The sequence below is a fragment of the Camelina sativa genome, chromosome 10 (genome assembly GCF_000633955.1).
Source record: "Camelina sativa cultivar DH55 chromosome 10, Cs, whole genome shotgun sequence".
Taxonomy (NCBI): Eukaryota; Viridiplantae; Streptophyta; class Magnoliopsida; order Brassicales; family Brassicaceae; genus Camelina; species Camelina sativa.
The window spans coordinates 18,489,051-18,511,680 of record NC_025694.1 but is presented as its reverse complement, the minus strand read 5'-3'; the positions used below and the strand labels follow the sequence as shown (position 1 = coordinate 18,511,680).

At 36.6% G+C, this 22,630-nt stretch overlaps 3 protein-coding genes and 2 pseudogenes across 3 annotated transcripts in view; 1 reads left to right on the top strand and 4 right to left on the bottom strand.

Annotated features, from left to right (window-relative positions):
* On the bottom strand, positions 549 to 2,434 carry LOC104720484 (annotated as a pseudogene).
* Positions 5,928 to 11,761, top strand: LOC104719288 (protein RRP6-like 2). The gene is made up of 14 exons (XM_010437173.2): positions 5,928 to 6,620; positions 7,015 to 7,170; positions 7,579 to 7,737; positions 7,818 to 7,901; positions 8,382 to 8,461; positions 8,549 to 8,599; positions 8,677 to 8,785; positions 9,466 to 9,548; positions 9,705 to 9,750; positions 9,845 to 9,932; positions 10,022 to 10,191; positions 10,483 to 10,662; positions 10,743 to 10,841; positions 10,911 to 11,761. Exons 1-14 carry the CDS (start codon positions 5,928 to 5,930, stop codon positions 11,529 to 11,531), a joined length of 2,619 nt encoding a protein of 872 aa, XP_010435475.1. The 3' UTR covers positions 11,532 to 11,761.
* Positions 12,237 to 13,063, bottom strand: LOC104719287. The gene has a single exon (XM_010437172.1). The coding sequence runs from the start codon at positions 12,903 to 12,905 to the stop codon at positions 12,312 to 12,314; it is 594 nt and encodes a 197-aa protein (XP_010435474.1). The 5' UTR covers positions 12,906 to 13,063; the 3' UTR covers positions 12,237 to 12,311.
* Positions 15,966 to 20,781, bottom strand: LOC104720483 (annotated as a pseudogene).
* Positions 22,342 to 22,630, bottom strand: part of LOC104719286 (phytochrome C-like) — a 5,836-nt gene continuing 5,547 nt past the window's right edge. Inside the window, exon 5 of the mRNA XM_010437170.2 lies at positions 22,342 to 22,620. Within this exon, the coding sequence (XP_010435472.1) occupies positions 22,502 to 22,620 (119 nt within the window). The 3' untranslated portion in view covers positions 22,342 to 22,501. The remainder of the gene's footprint in view (positions 22,621 to 22,630) is intronic.

Genomic DNA, 22,630 nt, shown 5'->3' with positions numbered 1-22,630 from the left:
GAAATACATAAAAATAGGAACTAATGTTAACAAATGGATGACATCATACTTGTAGACATCCACAGTAAGCTGACCTAAGATAAGGTTTATCTCAGATGTCACCTTCACCTTGCAGGACCTTTTTTTTAACGATGAATCGGACTTATCTTACGGTGCTATCTTATTCAAATATTAAGAGGTGCTACAACATCAATTTTTGCTAGTTCGCTAGAGAAAAATAACTCAAAAAGGTCAACCGCGTCAGAAGCATCAGCAGACAGTGACAGGGCAAAAGAGTCCGGCGAAGAATCTGTTTTAGGAAAGAAGTAAAGCCAAACCTATAGCCAAAGCCCACTGGGGTAAGAGATGTCTTAATAGCAAAGACAGGGAAAACAGAGGAATTTATCTTGGATGCAGAGACAACCGCTGGCTTTAATACATTGGATTGGGATGAAGGGACACCAGGCATATGTGCTCTTTGCAGTAAAAGGCGATAGGTTATCGGATCAGACAATGGCAATAAAAATTTGTTAACATTACTTCATATAATTATATATATATTCATCAAATCAGACACTGACAGTATCTCTACTCGCCAAATCAATGTGGATATCCTTACAATAGCTGAAAACATCCAACTCTGAAAAAGATTTACTCTCTAGGCTCGGCTCATACAAATGTGTCTTTGTGTCTCTATTCCGGATAGAAGATGGAGCTAGCTGCAAAACATGATCTATCTTTTTCTCAATCCAAGCCAATCTTCTCTCAAAGCTCAACACAGCTCTATGCATATTCCTCGCATCAATCTCCGCGACCTTCGCGCAAACCCGTAAAAGAATGTAGTAATCTGCATGAGCCGCGTATATCAATGTTCCACCATATTTTTCCTCCCATATTGAAGATAATCTCCTCTCTTTACCTTCTCGCGAGGCGGTATGTAACAGAACAAATTCTCCCCCATGTCTGTTATTAGTCTTCGTATCACTCTCTCCTTGGATTTCTCTTTGTGATTATGATTATGTGGTGATGATGAAACACATTCCAAAGATGGCTCATCACAATACTCTGACTCGGTTTTCTTTTTTCTTGAATGGCTACTACAAGAATTGTTTCCATCCCTCAACTTGTCATCGTTCAGGGACAGTTGGTTAAGTGGTAAATCATCTTCCCAGTCTCTTCCCCTCTTGGTTGGAGTCTGAAACCGTTCAAAATCCTACAAAATGCACGTAAAAGAGATAGTCTATAAGATCTAATTTTTCACATATTCGACAGTAGAGTTTAGAACATAGATAAATAAGCTTGTTATATATACCTCGTCTTTCGGGTAACTATTCCACAAGTTATCAACAATTCTGTATGTGTCATCAGCTGATGCTTCTTCTAAACCAGCAAAGAACTCGTCTTTCCCGTGTAATAAATATGACAAGAGACCCTTTTCATACTCAACTGTTTCAGCTGCAACCTCGTAATATTTCATTTCAAGATTCTTCAAAAGCTCCTCAGTGTCAAATTCAGTTTCTTTCGTGACATCTGAAAACTCTGTATCTACTTCACTAGCTTCAGCAAAACCCAAACTCCGTTCCCAAACACCAAAACCATTGATATTATAAAGCATCCTTATAGCTACAAGAATTATATACATGACATAGACACGAGTGGGAAGCCTAAGCTCGTTCGTCGACAAATATAAACCCGAAGGCATCCACCAGTTCTTAATGAGACACACCAGTTTAAGAACGTTATCCTCGGGGATAGATAACCGCTTAAGATAGTTTGAAGCTATACCATAAAAATTCACAGGAGGTAAAGGCAAACCAATAATGTCAGCAATCGAAGCGGCTTGAGCTTCTAATCTCTGAGCAGAAATAATCTGAATAGGTCTAAACATTACACTTGCTGATACAGGACACGCAGCTGAGCGCTCTCCCATATGCTTACGAATCTTGAGAAAACAAGAAAGGTACGGAATCTTTCCTTCTCGAGCCCATCTCACTATATCCGTGGGTAGAACCGGTGATCCAGCTTTGTGACAAGCAAGGAAAGATATCGCTAGAGAAGTCGATACAGGCAGAACCCTTTTAAGCTAACTTAACCATAACGTTACTGCTCTTTTACCATATAAGTTGCGAGGTTCTTCTGCTTTATACCTCTTTACCTCTCGATTCCTTACTTCTCCTGAACACCAAAAAGAGTGAAGAGTTAGGAACAAACCAAATTTACAAACAGAACTGTGGAAACTTTAAAGATCAATAGAGAAGAAGCAAAAAGCAATTACCATTTGATTGAAGCTCGGAGTCTTCAATGGCCTTATCAGCCCAACCATCATCGAAGACGCCAGAGAGTGACACGAACCGTAAGAAGATAGGTCCGACCAAACCAATAATCAACGGCGTCACATTAAATTTCTCAACAATGCATCGCCCTGATAAGTTATCATCATCAGTAAACCTTTGACGTATCTCTCTCTTGTCTCCTTGTAATAATCCTCGTAACTGATGATCTGATCTACGTTTGGTAATGGTAAGTCAGGACGAGTGTGTAGATAAAGATAATCATCGCGGTCGTCGCCGGTTTGGAGAAACCCCTTCGCCTGAGTAGAGCATTTTTGGCAGTACAAAAACCCATCTCCTCCATCGTCAAAGGCATCGTTATCGCACTCATTGCAGATCAGCGTCACTGCAGGAATTAGACAAAAAGAAAAACAAAAAAAAAAAAGGAAGAAACTTGTGACTGAAGAAAGGAAAAAGCCCTAGGTTGAGATCGCTCTTGTATCAGATCAATAAAATTGTAGAGAAAGGGGGATTTTTGACAGCTTCAGAAATCAGCTAGCTTTGGTTACAAGAATCTTCAATTTGGTTTCTCGTGGCTAGGGTTCTATCATCTTCACTGTCTGCCTCTTCGATGATTAATCCAACTTCTCAATTCAATTGGTGGGTTAGTTTCCAAACCGGTCCAATTACTCGGTTCTACTTTACGTTATATTTAATGGTTCAATTGGTTCCTTAATTAACCACTAATGGTTGCTTGCTTGGGCCCTTTAACTAGGTGGAAAAAAAACGAAAAAGAGTTAATGAAGCTTATTTGATTACGTATTCAATGAGAGGAGGTTGGATCGGAATCAGACACTGACGTGGATGTGTTGATGGGTATATCAAAATCTCTCATAGAATTAGTGTGGTCATCGATGACATACACAATGAGAATTGATTATAACTTTGAAAATTCTTGGAAAATTTAAAATTGTTGTTTCTAGTTAGGCCTTTGGTTAGATGCAAGTCGAGAAAAAAAATATCTTATGTATCTAACACCGAATACCAAAGATTAAAAATGCATCTTTAAAACTTTATTTAAAAATGCAAGTTATAGTTTTAAGAGGTTAAGAAAAACTAAGAAATTAAAGGTTTTTAAAAGTTAAAATCTATATAAAATCTCACGATCATATGTTTAAATCCAAATTTTCACTGCAAATAGACCACATTTTATCATGGTAGGGTTCAAAAGGTACTATTTTATCATGCAAATAGTACTAAGTTAAACCAGATGCTCTTCAATACAAGACAAATCTAGATATATAAATTTTAACAGCTTAGCCTAACACAAATTGAACAACAAAGTTTAGGAGCCAAGAACTGATCAAATATCGCCCATATCTAAAAACTGATTCAGGAAATTCTAAAGAATAGGCCGTCGTCCAACACTGTTTCACTAATCACAAAAATAGTACTAGATGATTTTGGGCGAGGGTGGAGGATATCTGGTGTAGAAAAGAATAAAAACATGCAAGAATATATTTTTTTCTAAAATTCCTGACGTTTATTCAAAGAAGTATGAATATAAAACACAAACTCACTAAATATTTGACATTAGAATTTAGACATACACTACACCAAGTCACCAAGCAGGCAAGCACCAGCTTCATCAAACCCCAATCATGCTTCATGGATGAACCATCCAAAGCCTTTCTTTCTTATTTTATTCACACTCGTTTAGTTGTGTTAATCTTAAATGAACAAGGTAAAAATTAACTTTTCGAAAACCAATTTAGACGGTCATTTTAGGCGTTGCTAAAACGCTCACACGACCCATATGATCACTTACACGGTAGAAATACCTTTTTACATATTAAAATTATACATTTTTATGTTTTTAGTGTTTTAAGCTATATATCATAGCTAACTAAGGGGTCATAGGCATTTGTAAGAGCATTTCCAACAACCTCTCAAACCTTCAAATATTTAGGAGTTTTAAATTCCAACAACCCCTTAAACCCTTATATTTAAATGGGTTGAATAATGAACTTTCAAATTTGATTGTGCACTATTAAGACCCTCAAAATCTTTCTCATATTTCATTTGAGTCCTTATCATTTCTATATTTTACAAATAATTCTATTAAATTCATTTCTTTGAAATATATCTATACAAATTTAAATAAATTAAAATTAAAGTTGAAATTAATGATACATGAAAGATATACCATCTAGAAGAAAATTTATACAACAAAAAAATAATCATAATTTTTTTAAAACAAACTAATTAATCATATATGGGAGCATTATAAAAATAATTATATTAAGTAATTTTATATTTTTACATGTAATTTTATTTTTTATTTTAAGAAACTTATATATTACTCCCTCCGTTTCAAAATATAAGATGTTTTAGAGGTTTTGGTTTGTTTTATAATATAAGATGTTTTCAACTTTTTAGGCAACTTTTAGATTAATTTCATATTTTTTTATTAGTTGTTTTATGTAGTCTTGTTTTTGATTGGTTAAACTTTTTAAAAGTAGGCATTCCTTATTATATGTGCTTTTAGCCAAAACATCTTATATTTTGAAACGGATGGAGTATTTTGTATTATCATATAAGGTTTTGTATTCATTAATATTTTTAATTAATTTTTGTAATTGTATGTTATATATGTATATATGAAAGCTTTATCATTATAATTAATAATTAGTAATATTATGGACTATAATGTAAATAAAAAAAATTTAAAAATGAATTTGAGAGTGTATGATTGGAGAAAGTGACCCTCAAGCTTTTATTTTGAAGTTTTGATCCCCTTAAAATGAAGGTGATTTCTCCAGATGCTCTAAACAAAATTCGTTTAGTGTATAATTTCTAACTACATATGTTTAAATTATACTATTTTATATTTAAAATAAATTTAACTCCACTTATGTGGGTTATAAATGTTCATATATTGTTTAGTATGAATAACATGATTTTTTTGTTTAATTCTTATGGACTATTTCATATTTACATATATATTTTGTATAATTTTTCATATATAATATCATATTTGTGATGTTTATGTTGTAAACTATTTTTGGTTGTCTTGTAAACTTTAAACCGCTTCAAATTATCTAACTAGTTAAAAATATCACATTAAGGGTATGAATAGTTGTAGCGGTTGGGGCAGACAAATCTATCTATGGATTAGATCATTTTGTATCTACTATTCATTAAGTATACCCCGCAATGGTACGGTCCAAAGACAACAGAGATATAACCGTAGTGGACCAAGTGCGGACCGCTTTTACTTACAAATAAAGTTGAACTATATTGATTTATTGTCCATACTTAAAACAGAGCGATCTGATCTTTAAACGGATTTGTCCGCTGTGATCGAATAACATTCAGACCCTAACAAATTTTAGCGTAGTAATTTTTTAACTAATTAAAAATCTCCTAAAAGATCTACAAAGTTTTCATATTTCGATATCAGCCCTAAATCAAATACCAAATTATTGAAAAATCTTGATCAAAGACCAGATTATTACGTTATTGCCCTAAGTGTATATACTAATTAAAAATAGCTCCCACAGTACTTTTATTCAATCAATGGTGTTCCTAAAACCCTAGCCAAGCCGAGATACCCTAAAATCACAATCTTCTGATTGATCTCTCTCTCTCTCTCTCTCTCTCTTTCTCAAGCCGAGAATGAGCGACGGTAACATGGACGTCGACGATTCACCGCTTTCTTGGAAGGTAAAGTCCCTGGAAGCATTAGTCGATGGTTCTTTCTCGAAGTCTCTCTCGAAACTCTCATCGTCTTCCCGTTTGATTCCGGCGAGTAGAGATTTCCATTTTTACTACAATTTCGATGAGTTCAAACGCCCAATCGACGAGATAGCTGCAACCTCGCAGTCGGTTCTCGAGACGATCGGTGAATCCGAGCAGGTTTGGGAGAAATCGATGAAGTTCCCTGGCGATGTTGATGAAGTTGATGCCGAGGATTGGCTCTGTAACGTGAATGATGAATTTATCGAGAAATTTGATGTTTCGGTTGATGAGTTTAAGAGGATTAGGAAGAAAGAAGAGGAAATTGGTCGGCCTGTGGCTTACGATGGGGATGATGGGTTTCAGATGGTTTATGGGAAGAAGAAGAAGCCGTTTGGTAATGTGATTACTGGCTCGGCGGCTAAGAATACTGACGGTGGTGGTTCAATGATTGATGTTAAGTTGGCTGAGAGGGAGAGGAATTCATCTGGCAAAGCTAAAGTTCCTTTCCATGTACCAACCATAAAGAAGCCTCAAGAGGAGTATAATATCTTGGTGAACAACGCTAATCAACCGTTTGAGCATGTTTGGTTGGAGCGGAGCGAAGACGATCAGCGGGTTATGCATCCCCTGGTTAGTGTTTTGCGTTTTCTTCAGAATCATCTGTTTAGATTTACCTTTGAAAAATTTAACTTTATATGAAAATTGACTCAACCAACACTAATTAGGGAGGATGCTGATGGTATAGTGTAGAATGAGAGAGTTTTTATTTGAGTGTAGTGAAGTTATTTTTTAAAAAAACCTGCCCTGTGCTGCTAATAGTGTAGTGTTTTTGATTAGCATTATCTATGTTTATAAGTGATTCATTAAGACTCTAGGCTCTGAAAGCTTACTGTATTGTATTGATGACATTGTGGCTTGGGAATAGATATGCTCATAACTCTGTTATGCTTAATATTTGGCTGTCTGCATTTGGCCTTTTCTTGGCAGTTATCTTATCATCTTATATTTTTATAATACTATGCAGGAGAAACTTTCAGTGATTGACTTCGTTGACAAAGATGTAAACGAGATGGAACCTGTTAAGCCCCTTTCATTGGAAGAGACTCCATTCAAGTTTGTTCAAGACGTGAAAGATCTGAAAGAATTAGTTGCTAAATTGCGTAGTGTTGAAGAGTTTGCGGTAAATTTCTTTTCTGATTTTCTTTAGTGTTGAAGAGCTCGCGGTAAATTTCTTTTCTGATTTTCTTTACTGATTTTCTTTAGTGTTGAAGAGTTTGCGTAGTGTTGAAGAGTGTATTTTTTACCATAATGTCTTTTGGTAGAATTAGTAAGAAGTTTGAGAATTCCATCATTATTATGTAATGGCTTGTTACTCGATCATTCACTTTTACAGAACCTCTTGAAAATAATACTAAACTACCATATGGGTTTCAGCATTTTGGTTTGGAGAATATAAAGTTGCATTATCTAAATTTTTTACTTGATTAGATAAACCAAAAACAACTCAATTTGTGAGTTGCGAAGGCTGATGCCTCTCCCTTCTCTTATTATTATTATTTATCTTTTTTTTTTGTTTTCCTTTGTTTAGGTTGATCTGGAGCATAATCAGTATCGATCTTTTCAAGGATTGACATGCTTGATGCAAATTTCCACCAGAACAGAGGATTACATAGTTGATACATTTAAGCTTCGTATTCACATTGGTCCTTACCTAAGGGAGATATTCAAAGACCCCAAAAAGAAAAAGGTTTTTCCTTTATACATTAATCTTCTTTATAAAAGACCTATATATATGTTATGTACTCTGAAATCTGTTTATGTAATTAGGTAATGCATGGAGCAGATCGAGATATTATCTGGCTTCAAAGGGACTTCGGGATATATGTCTGCAATCTCTTTGACACAGGACAGGTTTGATGTTCTTTCAGCAATGGTTTCTTCTTTTTTGTTTTTGTTTTGCGCGATATTTACTATAAAACATAGTATATCCATTTTCCGTAACATGCGTTTGAACTGGCTATCTAAAAATGAACTTTTGCTACATGGGAGAAGGATGATGGTAACTTATGGGCATTTGAACTGGCTGTCCAGCTTTCTTCCTTTTTTTTTCTCCCTTACAAAAGTACCCTGAACTAAGAAACTATTTTGAGAACTATACCATCAAAGGGTTATAGTTAACGCCATCGATGGGTTTGTCCTTTAACAGATGCTTTTAACACCCTCCTGACTTTTAGTAACTTCTGGTATGTCTTGACTGTTGTAAGAAACTAGTCAATAGGTCAAAATTTGGATCTCATATTGTGGTGACAAAGAAGCACCTACTGGAAAGAAATTTTAGTTATTAGCCGTTTTTCCGTAAGTAGGAAAATTCTGATTCAGATTTTCTTTCAGGCCTCAAGGGTGCTAAATTTGGAGAGAAATAGCCTGGAGTTTCTTTTGCAACATTTTTGTGGAGTTACTGCAAATAAAGAGTGAGTACTAGGCTGGCCCTATCTGGATTTTTTTTTCACTCTCGTCTCTCACTTGTCGTTCAACTTTTTATTTATTTATTGCTGTAGATACCAAAATGCAGACTGGAGAATACGACCCATTCCAGAGGAAATGATAAGGTCAATCTTCTCCGTCCTGTGTCTTACTGTTCTGGCATCAGTTGACTTGAGCTCACAGTTTTTTTATTTCACTGCAGATATGCAAGAGAAGATACCCACTACCTTTTGTACATATATGATGGAATGAGACTAGAACTGCAAAGAATGGCAAATGATGACGCGCATACCGATTCTCCTCTGCTTGAGGTAGTCATCATCAAATTATGCTGAAAAGTAGCTTTCTTCTTACTATCTTTCTGTTAGTTTCCCACACTGGTCAAGTAGGAATTTGTGTGGCTTAAAAAACTTGATGGCATAGTATTATTGTTTGTGGAAAATGATGTGTGGTCTTGTTGGGTGTATTTTGGTGAGTTTTGCTTTCTTGTAGGGTAATTAGATTTTCGATATTCTTATTATATTTGCTGCTACTCTAGGTGATTCTTCACATTTACAACATTCTTATGTTTTTAGAGAGACTTTAGGAGGAACTAGTCAGTTCTAGATAATTGGTCATTTGTGTTACAGCATACAGTAATTGGAATTTCAGTGTTCTTATGGTAAACTACGTGCCTCATCTAGGTTATTCTTGTTATGCATCAGTCTTATACTTTTAAGAGAACTTTCAATGTTATCTGTCATGCATAAACTAGCTCTCTGGCTAAATTCTTTTTTTTTTTTAACCACAGTCGAAAATCTCCCGACCACATTTTGGGAACTCACTATGGTTATTGGTATTCATATTTGTCTATAATTGGTGATAACTCCATTGACTCATTAACATCTTTGCTTGTCTAGATTTAGTTAAATCCAGTGGATGTATAGCCTAGGAAGAATATGCTCTTTCTCTTCAATATTTTCACTATATGTTGTCTTACTGTTTCTTACAGGTCTACAAGCGGAGTTATGATGTGTGCACACAACTATATGAGAAAGAGCTATTGACCGAAAATTCATATCTTCATGTCTATGGGTTTGTTATATTTTCTTGAGAGAATCAATATACTTGAGTTTTGTTTTGTTTTAGCAGGAAAACTGTATGCGTTTGTTTTGATGTTTCATAAGCTGGCTTCTCTTAAGCTAAGATATGTAAACCAGTATTATATTTACTATCCTGGCATTTTGGTAGGCTTCAAGCAGCGGGCTTCAAAGCAGCTCAACTTGCCATTGTTGCGGTACGATGTTCTCATGTGATGTAATGAATGATGCATACGTACTCTCCTTTTTCTTATACTATATAAAGCTAACTTAGAATTTTCTTTCTTTTAGGGGCTCTGTGAATGGAGGGATTTCATTGCACGTGCAGAGGACGAGAGCACTGGTTATGTGTTACCAAACAAAGTTCTCCTTGATATAGGTATATATAGCTGACAGTTCAAGTTTACCATCTGGAGAGTGAATTTATTTGGCAATGACTAACTTGGTCTAATGTTGTTATCCTAATAGCCAAGGAGATGCCTCTTAGTGTTGGCAAATTGCGCCGGATGTTGAAAACAAAGCATCCTTATATCGAGCGGAATGTTGATTCGGTGGTCAGTGTCATCAGGCAGTCGGTGCAAAATTATGCTGCATTTGAGTCTGCTGCTCTATCTTTAAAAGATGCGTCTCCAGGAACTGTAAGATATCACTACTGATTTATTTTCTTGTCTCTTTCTGTTTATTTTTAGTTATAATTGTTAAGCTTTCTGTTGAGAGCCGATTAGTGTATTGAAATCCTCTGCTACTCACCTGCAAAGAAAGCCATAGCCTAGAGTTGAAAAAATGTCAAGGGATAAATGTGAATCCAAATTTTTAGTTCTGAAACCTCACCAATAGCTCAGACTCAAAGTGCACGTGCTGCTTTTTGGTTTCTACTGTTTTCCTGTATTCTTCATGTCTGTTTTAACTATGGCCTTCTTTGATTGTAGGTAATGGATAAGAATATTGAACCTATTATTGAGAAGAAAGACGTTTACACAGGAGATGTAGCTTCTCCAAGTTTGAAGGATAATTCTTTGCAAGTTGAAAGTACCAGAGGCCTAAATACGGTTGCAGCAAGTACTAGTGAAGGGAGAGGTTTAGGCACCGGCTTATTTGGTTCTGCTAAGGTGACTACTAGTTATTTCTTCTGGTTGGTGCTCTTTATGATCCATGCCAGTCTTTCAAAGACATGTCTGTCATTTATCAGGTTTCTGCGGCTGTTCGGATCTCTAAGAAACCAAGCAGTGGTTTAGGAGCATTGCTGGGAAGTGCAGCATCGAAGAAGAAATTTCGAACTGATGAGAAGGTGAGTTTATTTATTTGAAAACTCTAAAGCTGCTTTTGGTTGCAGAATGATTGATAAAAATGTTTACAGGTGAAGGAAGATGTGAAGCTCGAACAGATAAGATCATCTGTAAACCTGTCATTCCCGTCGTTTACAGAAAAACTTCCCGAGTCAAGGTCAGCTACTGGAACATCGAAGGTTCATGGGAAGCCTGAAGAGGTGTCCACTACTATGCCAGCCTCTGTTACCAAGGAGGATGGTGTGACAGAGTTGAAAGATGATTCAAAAGAAGCCTCAGAAATTGTTGGTACTTCGGGTAGAGTTTCAGTGTGTGAAGTATCTAGTTCCGAGACTGGTGATACTATACTATTAGAAAATGATGATGGTGATGCGAAAAAAGTTGAGACTGAAGATGAACCAATGTCTCTCTCGGAGTTGTCCACAAACTTTCAGAAGTGCTTTAACTCCATGAAAAAGAGCAACAAGGCCCAAAAGCAGACGGAGTTTATAAACATAGAGCCGTTTGATTATGAAGCAGCAAGGAAAGAGTTGAAATTTGGGGAAGGGCACAAGGGCAGGCAAGGAAAGAAAGAAGCTGGAGCAGGTCAGAAAAAGAAGGGGTCTGGTCCGGAGCAGTCAGAGTTTGGTCAAGGAAAACGTCGTCAAGCCTTTCCGGCATCGGGGAACCGAAGTGCGACCTTTAAAAGTTAGATTGACAAATTCTTACCCTCTCTCCAACTGAATCCTGAAGTACCAACTGATCTTCTGGCAATCAGTATGGTTAAGTTTTTAATCATTTTTCATTTTGGTGTTGGCCAATGGTGATTTTGTTTGATCGTTTTCATTTTATCTACTACATAACTCCCGCTTTGATGGGACTTAGGATACACAAACTCTTTTGTTCGAAATTTCAAATCTGATTCACAGTTCAAATTATCAAACCTGTGTCACTATGCTTTTGATATATCCGATTTAGTGTTTCACTTGGAGTGGTATCACTCTCCAATATCTTGTAACCAGATAGGGATTTCATTCACCGAGATCGGCCATAACAAACTTGCCATTATTTTGATTGTTCCACTGAGGCCGTTCAATACAGATAGAGAGCTTTGGTTCCACTGATGCAGTTCTACTTTGTAAGATAGTGGCGAAAGTGTTATGCATGATTTATGCTATCTGAATACGAGTTTTGGAGTTTAATACATTTATCGAACGAAAGGAAAGTACTAATCCACATGATGTGATGCAAATTAATTACGCAATATCTTGAAAACAAATCAGTAGTAAAAAGGCAAAGAAAATTTCTAAAACTTTGGATTAAGTATTGTAGCTAAATAATATATAGAAAAACCCCATGAATGGAGATATTTAGAACAAAAAAAAAAAAACATGAGCAGTTGTGACGTGCAAAAATAAACCGCAATTAATATTACTATACATCCGATATATTATTAATAGCTTTTATAGTGATAGAAATATATGAAAGATGTATCAGGCTTTGATCTGGAACCTTGAACACTTGATGGATCCGATGGAAATGTCAATTTCGATCAGATTATCGTCTTCATACTCGGCTGATAGTTGGATAAGCCTGAAATCTGGGATGTTGTTGTACATGACCTTTTGATCTTGTTGTACAATCATAGTACTATAGCGGTGGCCAACGTAGTGACCACTTGGTAAGGAGAGCTCTATGAGGCTTTCCTCATCAGGGATTGTTCCGTCGTCTTCGTCCTTAATTTTGACAATATCATCAGTGGTCGTCGTAGATACTTCAGTCTCTCCTAGAGAGTACTGATCTTGTTGACTAAGATCTTGAACCTTGAAGTTTGGTTTTTGGATTGTGAGAGGGAAGAAGAAAGATGAGAAGAACAAAGCAGCTGAGGTAACTAGGATTTGGGAGAAGCCAAGTCCTACGATGTGAAGAAGTAGTGGGGCAAGAAAAGACAACCATGAAACTGGTCTCTTAAAAAGCAATGAAATATAACTCACCCCTTCTTTCATTTTTATGCTCTCAAGATTCATATGAAAGCAATTACTTTGTAGCTCCACCAAAAAAGATAGAAGAAACAAGAGTTCAACCATTTTATATGACTCTCAAAAAGATGTTGCTTGATTGAAACACTTTTCAAAAACAAAAACCCTAGAGAACTATGAGTAGATGTACAAATCTGGAAGAAAAAAAGAAAGAGAGAGAGACTCCACTAGGAAATAGTGGGTATAATAAAGAGAGAGGACTCCAAAAAAAGTTTAATACGTAAATGTACTTCAAATAATCAAACGTGAAAGGGTTTATAAATTAGGTGAATTATAGGAAGAAGATTGAGCATAAACTATTATATTCTTCTTTCTATTTGCATCGAGATTTGATCAGGAGCAACAGCTCAATCCTTAACTAGTCCTCCTCATTAACGAAAATTTGGAATCTCGAGATAAACCACCCTACATTAAACTAGATCATTTTTGTTTGAATATGCTGGAATTTGAATATCGCAAACAATACAAAATAAAATACAATACAATAATGGGTCTATTTCGTAGATAAATTAGCAAAATAATGAATAACTAAAATCTATAGTGGGTTAGCTAAACATGGTAAAAAATTTGTAGAAAAGTTGTAAAACGCTAAAAAGCTAAAAATCTATTTAAAACTAGACTTTCAACATCTTATAATTATGATAAAAAAAAGTTACAGGGTTCAGTTTGTTCGCTAGCAAAATTCAATTATTCTATAATATTGCTATTATATTTTTGATATATCACTCATGCCTAAAGATTAATTTTGTAGTACAAAATTAACACTTTCTTACTAGACAAATATGTTGTAGTACAAACTACAAAACAAGAAAAGAAAAACAGTGAAAGATAAATTAAAAAAAACGTTCGTAGTCTATTCTTTTCGAATCGCAGAAGCCAAAAGAGCAAAAAGACCATAACTAATAAACCTTTTAACTGTACTTGCTCAATGCTCCTCCATTCACCAAGGCTTTTTAAGACTTGAGACTTGAGAGTGTCGGTGAGCCATGTGCAACCCTCCCTGCTTACCAATTACCATCTGGCGACATTTTAATTCCTCCCGTCTCTAAAAAGTTCACTACAATCCAAAGTTTACTTAAGTTGACTTGCTAAATTACGACAAAAAAAAAAAAAGACTTGCTAGATCTTCGGCGAAGTAGTTGGTCATGGGTTTTAAATTTTATAAAAAATCTCCCAATTTTTTTGTTAAAAAGTATTCATTGGCTAAAACTTAAACTTAAGATTTTTAGTTACAAGATAAAGTATTTTTGTAAAAAGTATAAACAAAAAGTATTTTTGCAAATACCCTATCAAAACACACTAAAATAAAAATAATTAATAAGTGGTAAGTTTTTTATTTTGTTTTTTGACAAAAAAAAGTGGAAAACTCATATATTTCGCCAGTAATTACCTTAAAAATCACTAAATTGTATATACATATATTTTCATCTTTTTTAAGCTCTAAACAAAATCGCTTAGACTCAGATATCCACAAAACTTGCCGCTGCCACTGCCGAAACTATATGCAGCCACTTACCATGTTGCCGACTCTAATTTCGTCCTTTGTCACCGACCACATTTGCCATCTCATTTAACATTGAGGTGAAATTTAGGTAAATCTCTCTTGCTTGCATTTCTTTGTTACTTCCTCTCATTTCCCTCTTTTTAGTTTAGTTTTAATTTTTTTTTACCAATTTATGTGTTATCATTTAAACCAAGTTTTAGATATTAAGATATATGTAGAGTACTTCTTAAGCGAAAATAGAATATCCTATCTCGATAGATATATTGTATATATAGAGTATGTTTTGGTGTCTAGAATGTATGTTTTGTTGATTAAAAAGTTTATATTGTTCTTGCAAACACCAAAAAATGCATATTATTTTGTGTGTAACGACTAACCAAAAGGATATAAAAAGACTCTTGGAAGCTATGAACGAGGATGTGTCCCCTAAAACTGAACATGATTAATTGGATGATAAACAGTAAAATTGATAAATTTCACGCACCGAAAAATACCAAGACCTCTGTTCGCACTATTACTTTGAGTGAAACTGAAACAAATTATATTCACACACCTCTAGATGTATAGTTATAATCTCCTTATGAATTTAACGTTCCAATCCTATTATTGTAGCATATAAACTGGAACATCTTCTATCTCTCTGCACGTACCTACAATAACGAGACAAAGAGAAAGATTAAAATCGAAAAACCATAAAAAGTTTTTGGAAAAAATAGATATCAAAGAATGCACATGTTTATAGAATTCAACACACAAAAAAACCTTTAGATGCCAAAAATATATGTTACATATAATAGAAAGATATATCTATATATATATATATAGAGAGAGATATCTAATTTTAGCTTGTAACCAACGCATGTCAAACAGTATAAAGTGTCATTGATCAAGCAGGCATAAAAAGAATCAACAAAAAAAGGACTAAAAATTGCGTTCAACAAAAAATGGTCCTAATACAAAATTACTATTATAAATTACGTAAACAAGATTACAAAAATAATGCAATCAATAACTTTGGAACGAAAGAAGAAGAAAAAAAAAGAAAAGCACCAAAAAAAAAAAAGCAGGTGCCACTTGTCGGCCAGTTGCAAAGGTAGTAGCTAAGCATCCTCTTGTTTGAAGTTTTGGGTACAAAGCACCTTGAAACAATGAATTAACAGCTTAATTACCAAGCAAATCTCTTGATTAACTAATTTATAATTTAAGTTGTAGGAAGTGACATTAACTCGATAGGAATGTCGTGAAACTAGGAGATTGGGGACCATCTTCTCAATTCGACGAGGGGACCCGTACGTGTGTGGTGTGGTCTGGACCATCCTCATAATCTAGTGAAACTAGAAGATCATGTTTTGATCAAAATACTTCCCTTGCAAAATTTTAGAGTGAAGGTTTACTTCCCAAAAACTAGTTGATATTTTTTGAATCATCTTTTTCTTTCTTATATAAATGATCAAATTATAACGAATTTATGATAGAAAAGATTCATCTCAATTTGATCTTTAAACATTGTAGTTCATGAAACTCGAATTAATTTAAGAATACACAAAGATTTAATAAAAAGTCGTTGATCAACATTAAGAATAATAGATGGATTGTTATTATTTTCACAGGGAACTCATCAACCTCTTCTTCTGTTTTGAAGAGAATAAGTCATCAACCTCTGCTTTGATTTCTCCAATGAGTTCGTCTTTGTACTCTTCAAACGTGCCTTGGAAGAAAGTCACTGTTCCGTCATTTACAAGCCAAATTTCACTCTTCTTTCGTCCTCATAGACACGAAATATGAGTCTCGAGTCATGACTCACTAACACAACTCCTCCTTTGAACCCAACTAGTGCATCTGCCAACACATCTATAGTCTCCATGTCCAGGTGATTTGTTGGCTCGTCAAGAACCAAATTGTGTGGCTTCTTCATTGAGATAGAGGCTAACACAACCCTAGCCTTTTGTCCTCCAGTCAATCTCGCAAATGGAGTTAAATGGTTAGTACTTGGTAAACCAAACTTGCCTAGTTTCGCACGCACCACCTCTTGTTTGCTACATCCTTCTTGGTCAGGATACATACGAAGAAGATACTGAGCCGGTGTCTCCTCCATTGTTAACTGGTCAACAAAGTGTTGAGAGTAAACTGCCGACCCTCACCTTCTGGCTTCTAATCACTTCACCCTCAGTTGGATCTGAACCTCCTGCTTCTCCCTTCCCCACAAGAAGATTCAAAAGAGTGGACTTGCCAGCTCTATTAGGCCCAAAGATCGCTACTCGTTTCCCCATATCTATGGCTAAATCAACATTTGAGAGCCTTCAATCTTTCCTGTTGGGATAGCAGAAGCTAACTTCTCAATTGCAGAAGAGAACGAGGGAGGTTGATTGGTTCTCAAAAATCATATAGCATTTCATCCTTTTCCTTAAGCTTGGATGATGCTTCTTTCCCTGCATCAAACTTGGCCCTTTCCTTTACCTTGTCATGCTGCGCACGGTTTCCAGACCTCTTTGCTGCTTTGACCTGTTTCTCGTATATCTCAAACTTTTTGTACATCTCACTACGTTGCTGAATGTATCTAGTTTCGAAAGCATCAAAATTACCACGATAGTATAGAAGCTGAATGTTTCTTATATATCCAAGTGAATGAGTTGCTACATATTTATACAACAGAGGAGGAGACTAGGGTTGAGATATTTACACTTAGATCCCTAAACTTATATTTACATATATTTATGTCATATACGCCCCCTCAAGATGGAGGGAGCTTTGCTACACCCAGCTTGAAACATGCGTCAGTGAACTTTGCTCGTGGGAGTGGTTTGGTGAGTGTGTCGGCCAGCTGATCGTGAGTCGACACATGAGAGACTCGTAACATTTTGGACTGTATCTGATTCCGAACAAAGTGATAATCGAGAGCAATGTGTTTCATCCTTGAGTGGAAAACAGGATTTGCGCAAAGGTAGGTCGCTCCAATGTTGTCACAATATATGACCGGTGTGGTGGGTAAGACAATGTGGAGATCAGAGAGAAGAGAACATAACCACCGTACCTCAGCCGCCATGTTGGCAACAGCACGATATTCAGCTTCTGTGGAGGAACGTGCAACACCCCTTTGTTTCTTTGAAGACCATGAGACCGGATTCTGACCATTGTAGACAACATAACCATTCGTAGAAACATAGTCATCCATGTCACCAGTCCAATCTGCATCGGAGAAGGCATGAAGAGTAACGGGAGAGGAAGCATTCATGTATATACCATGTGTGGGAGTGCTAGCGAGATAGCGCAGGACTCGTTTTGCTGCAATCCAATGGTCTTGTGTCGGACAGTGCATGAACTAAGACATGCAGTTTACCGCATAGGAAATTCAGGTCGCGTGAAGGAGAGATATTGTAAACTTCCAACAACAGACCTGTACTGAGAGGCATCCTCAAGAGGGGTACCACCATGAATGGTTAACTTTGGAGAAGTAGGAAGTGGTGTTGCAACGGGTTTTGCTTCAGGCATGTTGTTTTTGAAAAGAAGGTCTATAATATACTTATGTTGCATGAGATGGAGTCCACCAAATGATCGTGAGACCTCGATGCTGAGAAAGTAATGAATGTCAGTAGGATCCTTGATGGAGAAACGTTCAGCAAAAGATTGAAGAACTTTCTCAACAACAGCGGAATGATTGCCAGTGACGATGATATCGTCGACATAAACAAGTACATAGGTGAGCGTGGAACCCGAAGCGCGAAGGAACAATGAAGTGTCCGAAAGTGAATTAGTGAAATCAGTATCAAGGAGATGTTGTTTTAGAGACATATACCATGCACGCGGAGTTTGCTTGAGACCATAGATCGGTTTCCGTAAGCGACAGACATGATGCGGATGGTCGGGGTCAACAAAGCCAGGCGGTTGTGACATGTAAACTTCCTCCTCAGTTAATTCACCTTGACGAAAAGCATTATTGACATCCAACTGTTTGATCGGCCAAGCAAGCTTCACAACAACATCAAGTACTACGCGGATTGTTGTCGACTTAATAACAGGGCTGAAGGTCTCTGCATAATCCTTGCCGTACTGTTGGTGATATCCCTTTGCAACTAAGCGAGCCTTGTATCGGTCAAGATCACCATTAGCAAGATATTTGGTTGTGAAGACCCACTTACAACCAACAACCTTCTGTTGTGCATTAGGTGGAACCAAATCCCAAGTATGAGTTCCTATTAAAGCATTATACTCCTTTGAACTTGCACGTCGCCAGTTTGGGTCTTTTAAAGCTTGGATTATTGTTTTCGGTTCTTTGGAAATGGTCTGAGAGGTAACATGAAGGCCGTATTTACGGTTAGGTTTGGTAATGTTGTTTTTGGCTCGAGTTTTCATTTTGTGGTTATTTTGTGGTGGCTCAACAATGTTATTTTGGCTCTGTGGTTGTATTGGGATAGCTTGGCGTGGTGGGGGATGGAGAAGAGGTTGCGGCTAAGTTGGGGGTTGCAACTCATTTTGTCGTGGATCAGTGGGCTCGTTAGGAAGAGGGTGAGGCTGAATCGTGGGTTGCGATTCATTTTCATGGGGAGCAGTGGGCTCCGTGTTAGAAGTGGAGGAAGAAGAAGAGGTAGAGTTAGAGGGTAATACATGGGATGATGAAGACGTCGACAGGTGAGGATCAGAGTACAAGGGTCCTATAGATGAAGGTCGTGACACCGTGGAGGAGGACAATGGAGTTGCACCAGAGGACGACGATGAAGATCGGTCTTGAACCTGATCGTGGTGTGGTTGGTCGTGTTGTGGGGCTAAAGTCGATGGTAGTGGACCATGTTGGACACGGGGATTCCGTCGTTGATATGTAAAGCGTCTATCACGGTTAAGAGACAGCGGATTATCAAAACCGCCGGGAGCTGGGGCCGCCGGACCAGGATTAGATGTGGGAGCAGTTGTCGGTGGTGGAAAGTGGACAGCAACAGGAGAAACCACCGACGAGGACAACAAGAGCGAAGGTTCGGTGGTAGTGGCAGCGGAGTCTTGTGGAAGCGAAGGCAATTCATGAAACGGGAACACGTGCTCGACAAACTGGACATGTCGAGACGTATACATACGACCAGTCAGAATGTGAAGGCAGTAGTAAGCACTTTGAGTTGCCGAGTACCCAAGAAAAACACAGCCTCGAGACCTATCATCAAGCTTATGTTGTGTATAAGGGCGCAACTAGGGGAAACACAAGCAGCCAAACACGCGAAGTTTAGTATAATTAGGAGGGGTACCAAACAGCTTCTGAAACGGTGACTGGAGAGCAAGTACAGGTGTTGGTAGCCTATTAATTAAGTAGGCAACAGTAGCAAGAGCATATGGCCAATGTTCTTTTGGTACCGAGGCAGTGGACATGAGGGTGAGGCCAGTTTCGACGATGTGACGATGCTTCCATTCTGAAATCCCGTTGTGTTCTGGAGTATGAGGAGGAAACGTAAGGTGGGAGATGTCGTGTGCTGCTCTGATACCATATAGAAGCTGAATGTTTCTTATATATCCAAGTTAATGAGTTGCTACATATTTATACAACAGAGGAGGAGACTAGGGTTGAGATATTTACACTTAGATCCCTAAACTTATATTTACATATATTTATGTCCTATAGATAGAGGTTGAGATTCTGGTTGTGCAAATGTATTATGTCCGTACAGATAATGTTGAGGAAATCAACATCATGTGAAATAACAATTAAGGTGTACGTTCTTCCAGCGACACAAACGCTCCTCTAACCACAAAACAGCTCTCAGGTCGAGATAATTGGTTGGTTCATCTAACAACAGTAGAGTAGGTTGCACAAAGAGAGCTCTAGCCTATGCTATCCGCATCCTCAAACCACCACTGAGTAACTTAGTTGGAATCGCTATCTTACCTTCTGTGAAACCTAACCCCGCGAGAATTTTGGAAGCATGCGCTTCAGCATCATATATCTGATCCCAACTCTTGTAGCTTGTCATACAATTCAGTAAGCTTCACTCGACCAGTATCATCATCATCACAATTAGACGAACTTTTCAGAGCTTCCAGATCTGCTGCTTCTTTCCTTAGTTTAACCAACTCTTCATTAGCAGAAACAACTGCATCCAGAGCACTAGTTTCATCACCGACCACCTCTTCTTGCTCAACAAGAAAAGTGTCTATGTTCTTGGGAACTGGAACCTTCCTCCATGCTAAAAGCTTTAGCATTGTGGACTTTCCCACTCCATTAGTCCCGACCAATCCATACCTTTTCCCGAGTGATATCATGAGGGAGGCGTTCTTGACAAGTTCTTTCCCTCGAGCTAAGACGGAGAAAGAATTGATCGTTATATCTTTATCATTCGCATCCAATGTGTCTTCTCCTTCAAGAACTGGGGTCTTGCTTCCCATAACCACTGTGAACGCATCACGTTCATCCCCTTTTAAGGCCTCCGCAGTCTCTGCAGCCATTTAATAGCATGTTTCTCTGACATGAGACACCCATATTTACAAATACAAACAAAAATAAGCCCCATCAGTTATCAAAAATCGCAATATTTTTTTCCTAAGTTTTGGAAACATATCCATCATCGAGAAATAATAATGGCGCAGAAATTTTGGATTCCAAATGGACCAAATCTTTAACGAATAGAACAGAACTTGGGAACAGTTTGACTTATCCTCAATCTTTACGTAAGTTACTTTGAGATTCAAAACAAACCTCAGAGAAGCGAAACCGGAATCGATGGAGAGGTTAAGGGAGCTTTATGACAGAGAGAATAGTAGGCGGCGGGTTGTATACGAATCCACCATATACATGGGGTGCAAGTGCATCATATGGATTTAAAAAAAAAATATATGTATATTATGCACCACATTGAATGTAAAGTTGCACCTCAATGTTTAAAGCCCAATAGATATACCAAATTATAAATCTACTTAAGTTTCTTCCTTTTTCTTTTGATCTGAGGATAATAATAGGCAATTTTCTTATAAATCTAATTAAATCCCTTATACAAATATTTTTTTTTCCATAATTTTCTAAACTACATTAATTGTACTGTATTGAATTCCTTTCTCAACGGTGAAACAGAGGATTAGAGAAAAAAAAACTCATTTCTAAGTGACTGTCTTGTATATTATATTGAAAAAAGTTGCTTGATTATGTCATTAATGAAATAGTGATAAAGAGATTTCAGTCTATGAGTGAACGTAGAGTATTAAGTTTTTGTAAATATATATTTTTTAATTATTAAATAAATTTTTGCACCTAGTTCAAAACATTTCTGGATCCGCCACTGGGTGCAATACCATAAAAGTAAAACTCGAGAGAGCGGCGTCCTTTTTCTTATTTGTTCGGTGAGAAAATTGGAGTCAGTCGAGCTCAATTAAAATCAATTAGGCCCAAAGCACTATTCAACTGAACCAGTTTTTTTAATTTTATTTTAGAGATGGTCATTTCGGTTTAAGTTTGGATTTGGTTCGGTTCGGTTCGGTTTATATGGTTTTGGTAAAACTCTAACTAAACTCAACCAAAGTTACAGTTGGTTTGGTTTGTGTTTGCATCGGTTTATGTTTGGTTTGGGTTTGGTTTAAAAATCAATTAATGTAACAAAATAAAATTATTGTGGTTTGATAATCAACAAGTTGTTAGAGAGTTAATCAAATAAATTAGAAAAGGAAGAAAAACTTAACCATATTAAAATAAATATTAAAGATAATTAAATTTATATTTATATTTAGTTAATTTTATTAGAAATTTGAAAATAAAGAAAAATAGAAACCAAACACAAGTGGTACTAATTAAGATCATATATTTACAACTTTATTAATTAATATATTTAATAAGCACATTAAGTTATTGGTCAGTTTGGTTTTAAATAGAACCGAACTGTTTGAGTTGAAAAGAAACATAACCGAACAGTGTAAAATTGGGTTTGGTTTGAGTTCAATTGGTTCGGTTTGGTTTGGTTCTGTTTATCACCACTAATTTTATTCTTTACTTTTTCACTATTTGTAGTATGACTCAAATAAGCCAATCAGGATAAACAACATACAGTATGATATAATAATGTATATACTGTTATCCAAATTATGTTACACAGTTACAGTAACTAAAGCATATATTATCAAAAGCACCACTTTTATTCTCAACAATAATGGAAATATTGAAGACAGGTGGTGTTGTGCTTCAAATCAAGGGAAATTGTGTGAGGATCACAAAGGCTGACATTTCAGACTCTCGCAGGTACCTCAACGTTCCTCTCTCCATGAGTTTCACCAGCTTCTGGGTGATGTGTAGTCCTAAACCTTCCCTTGA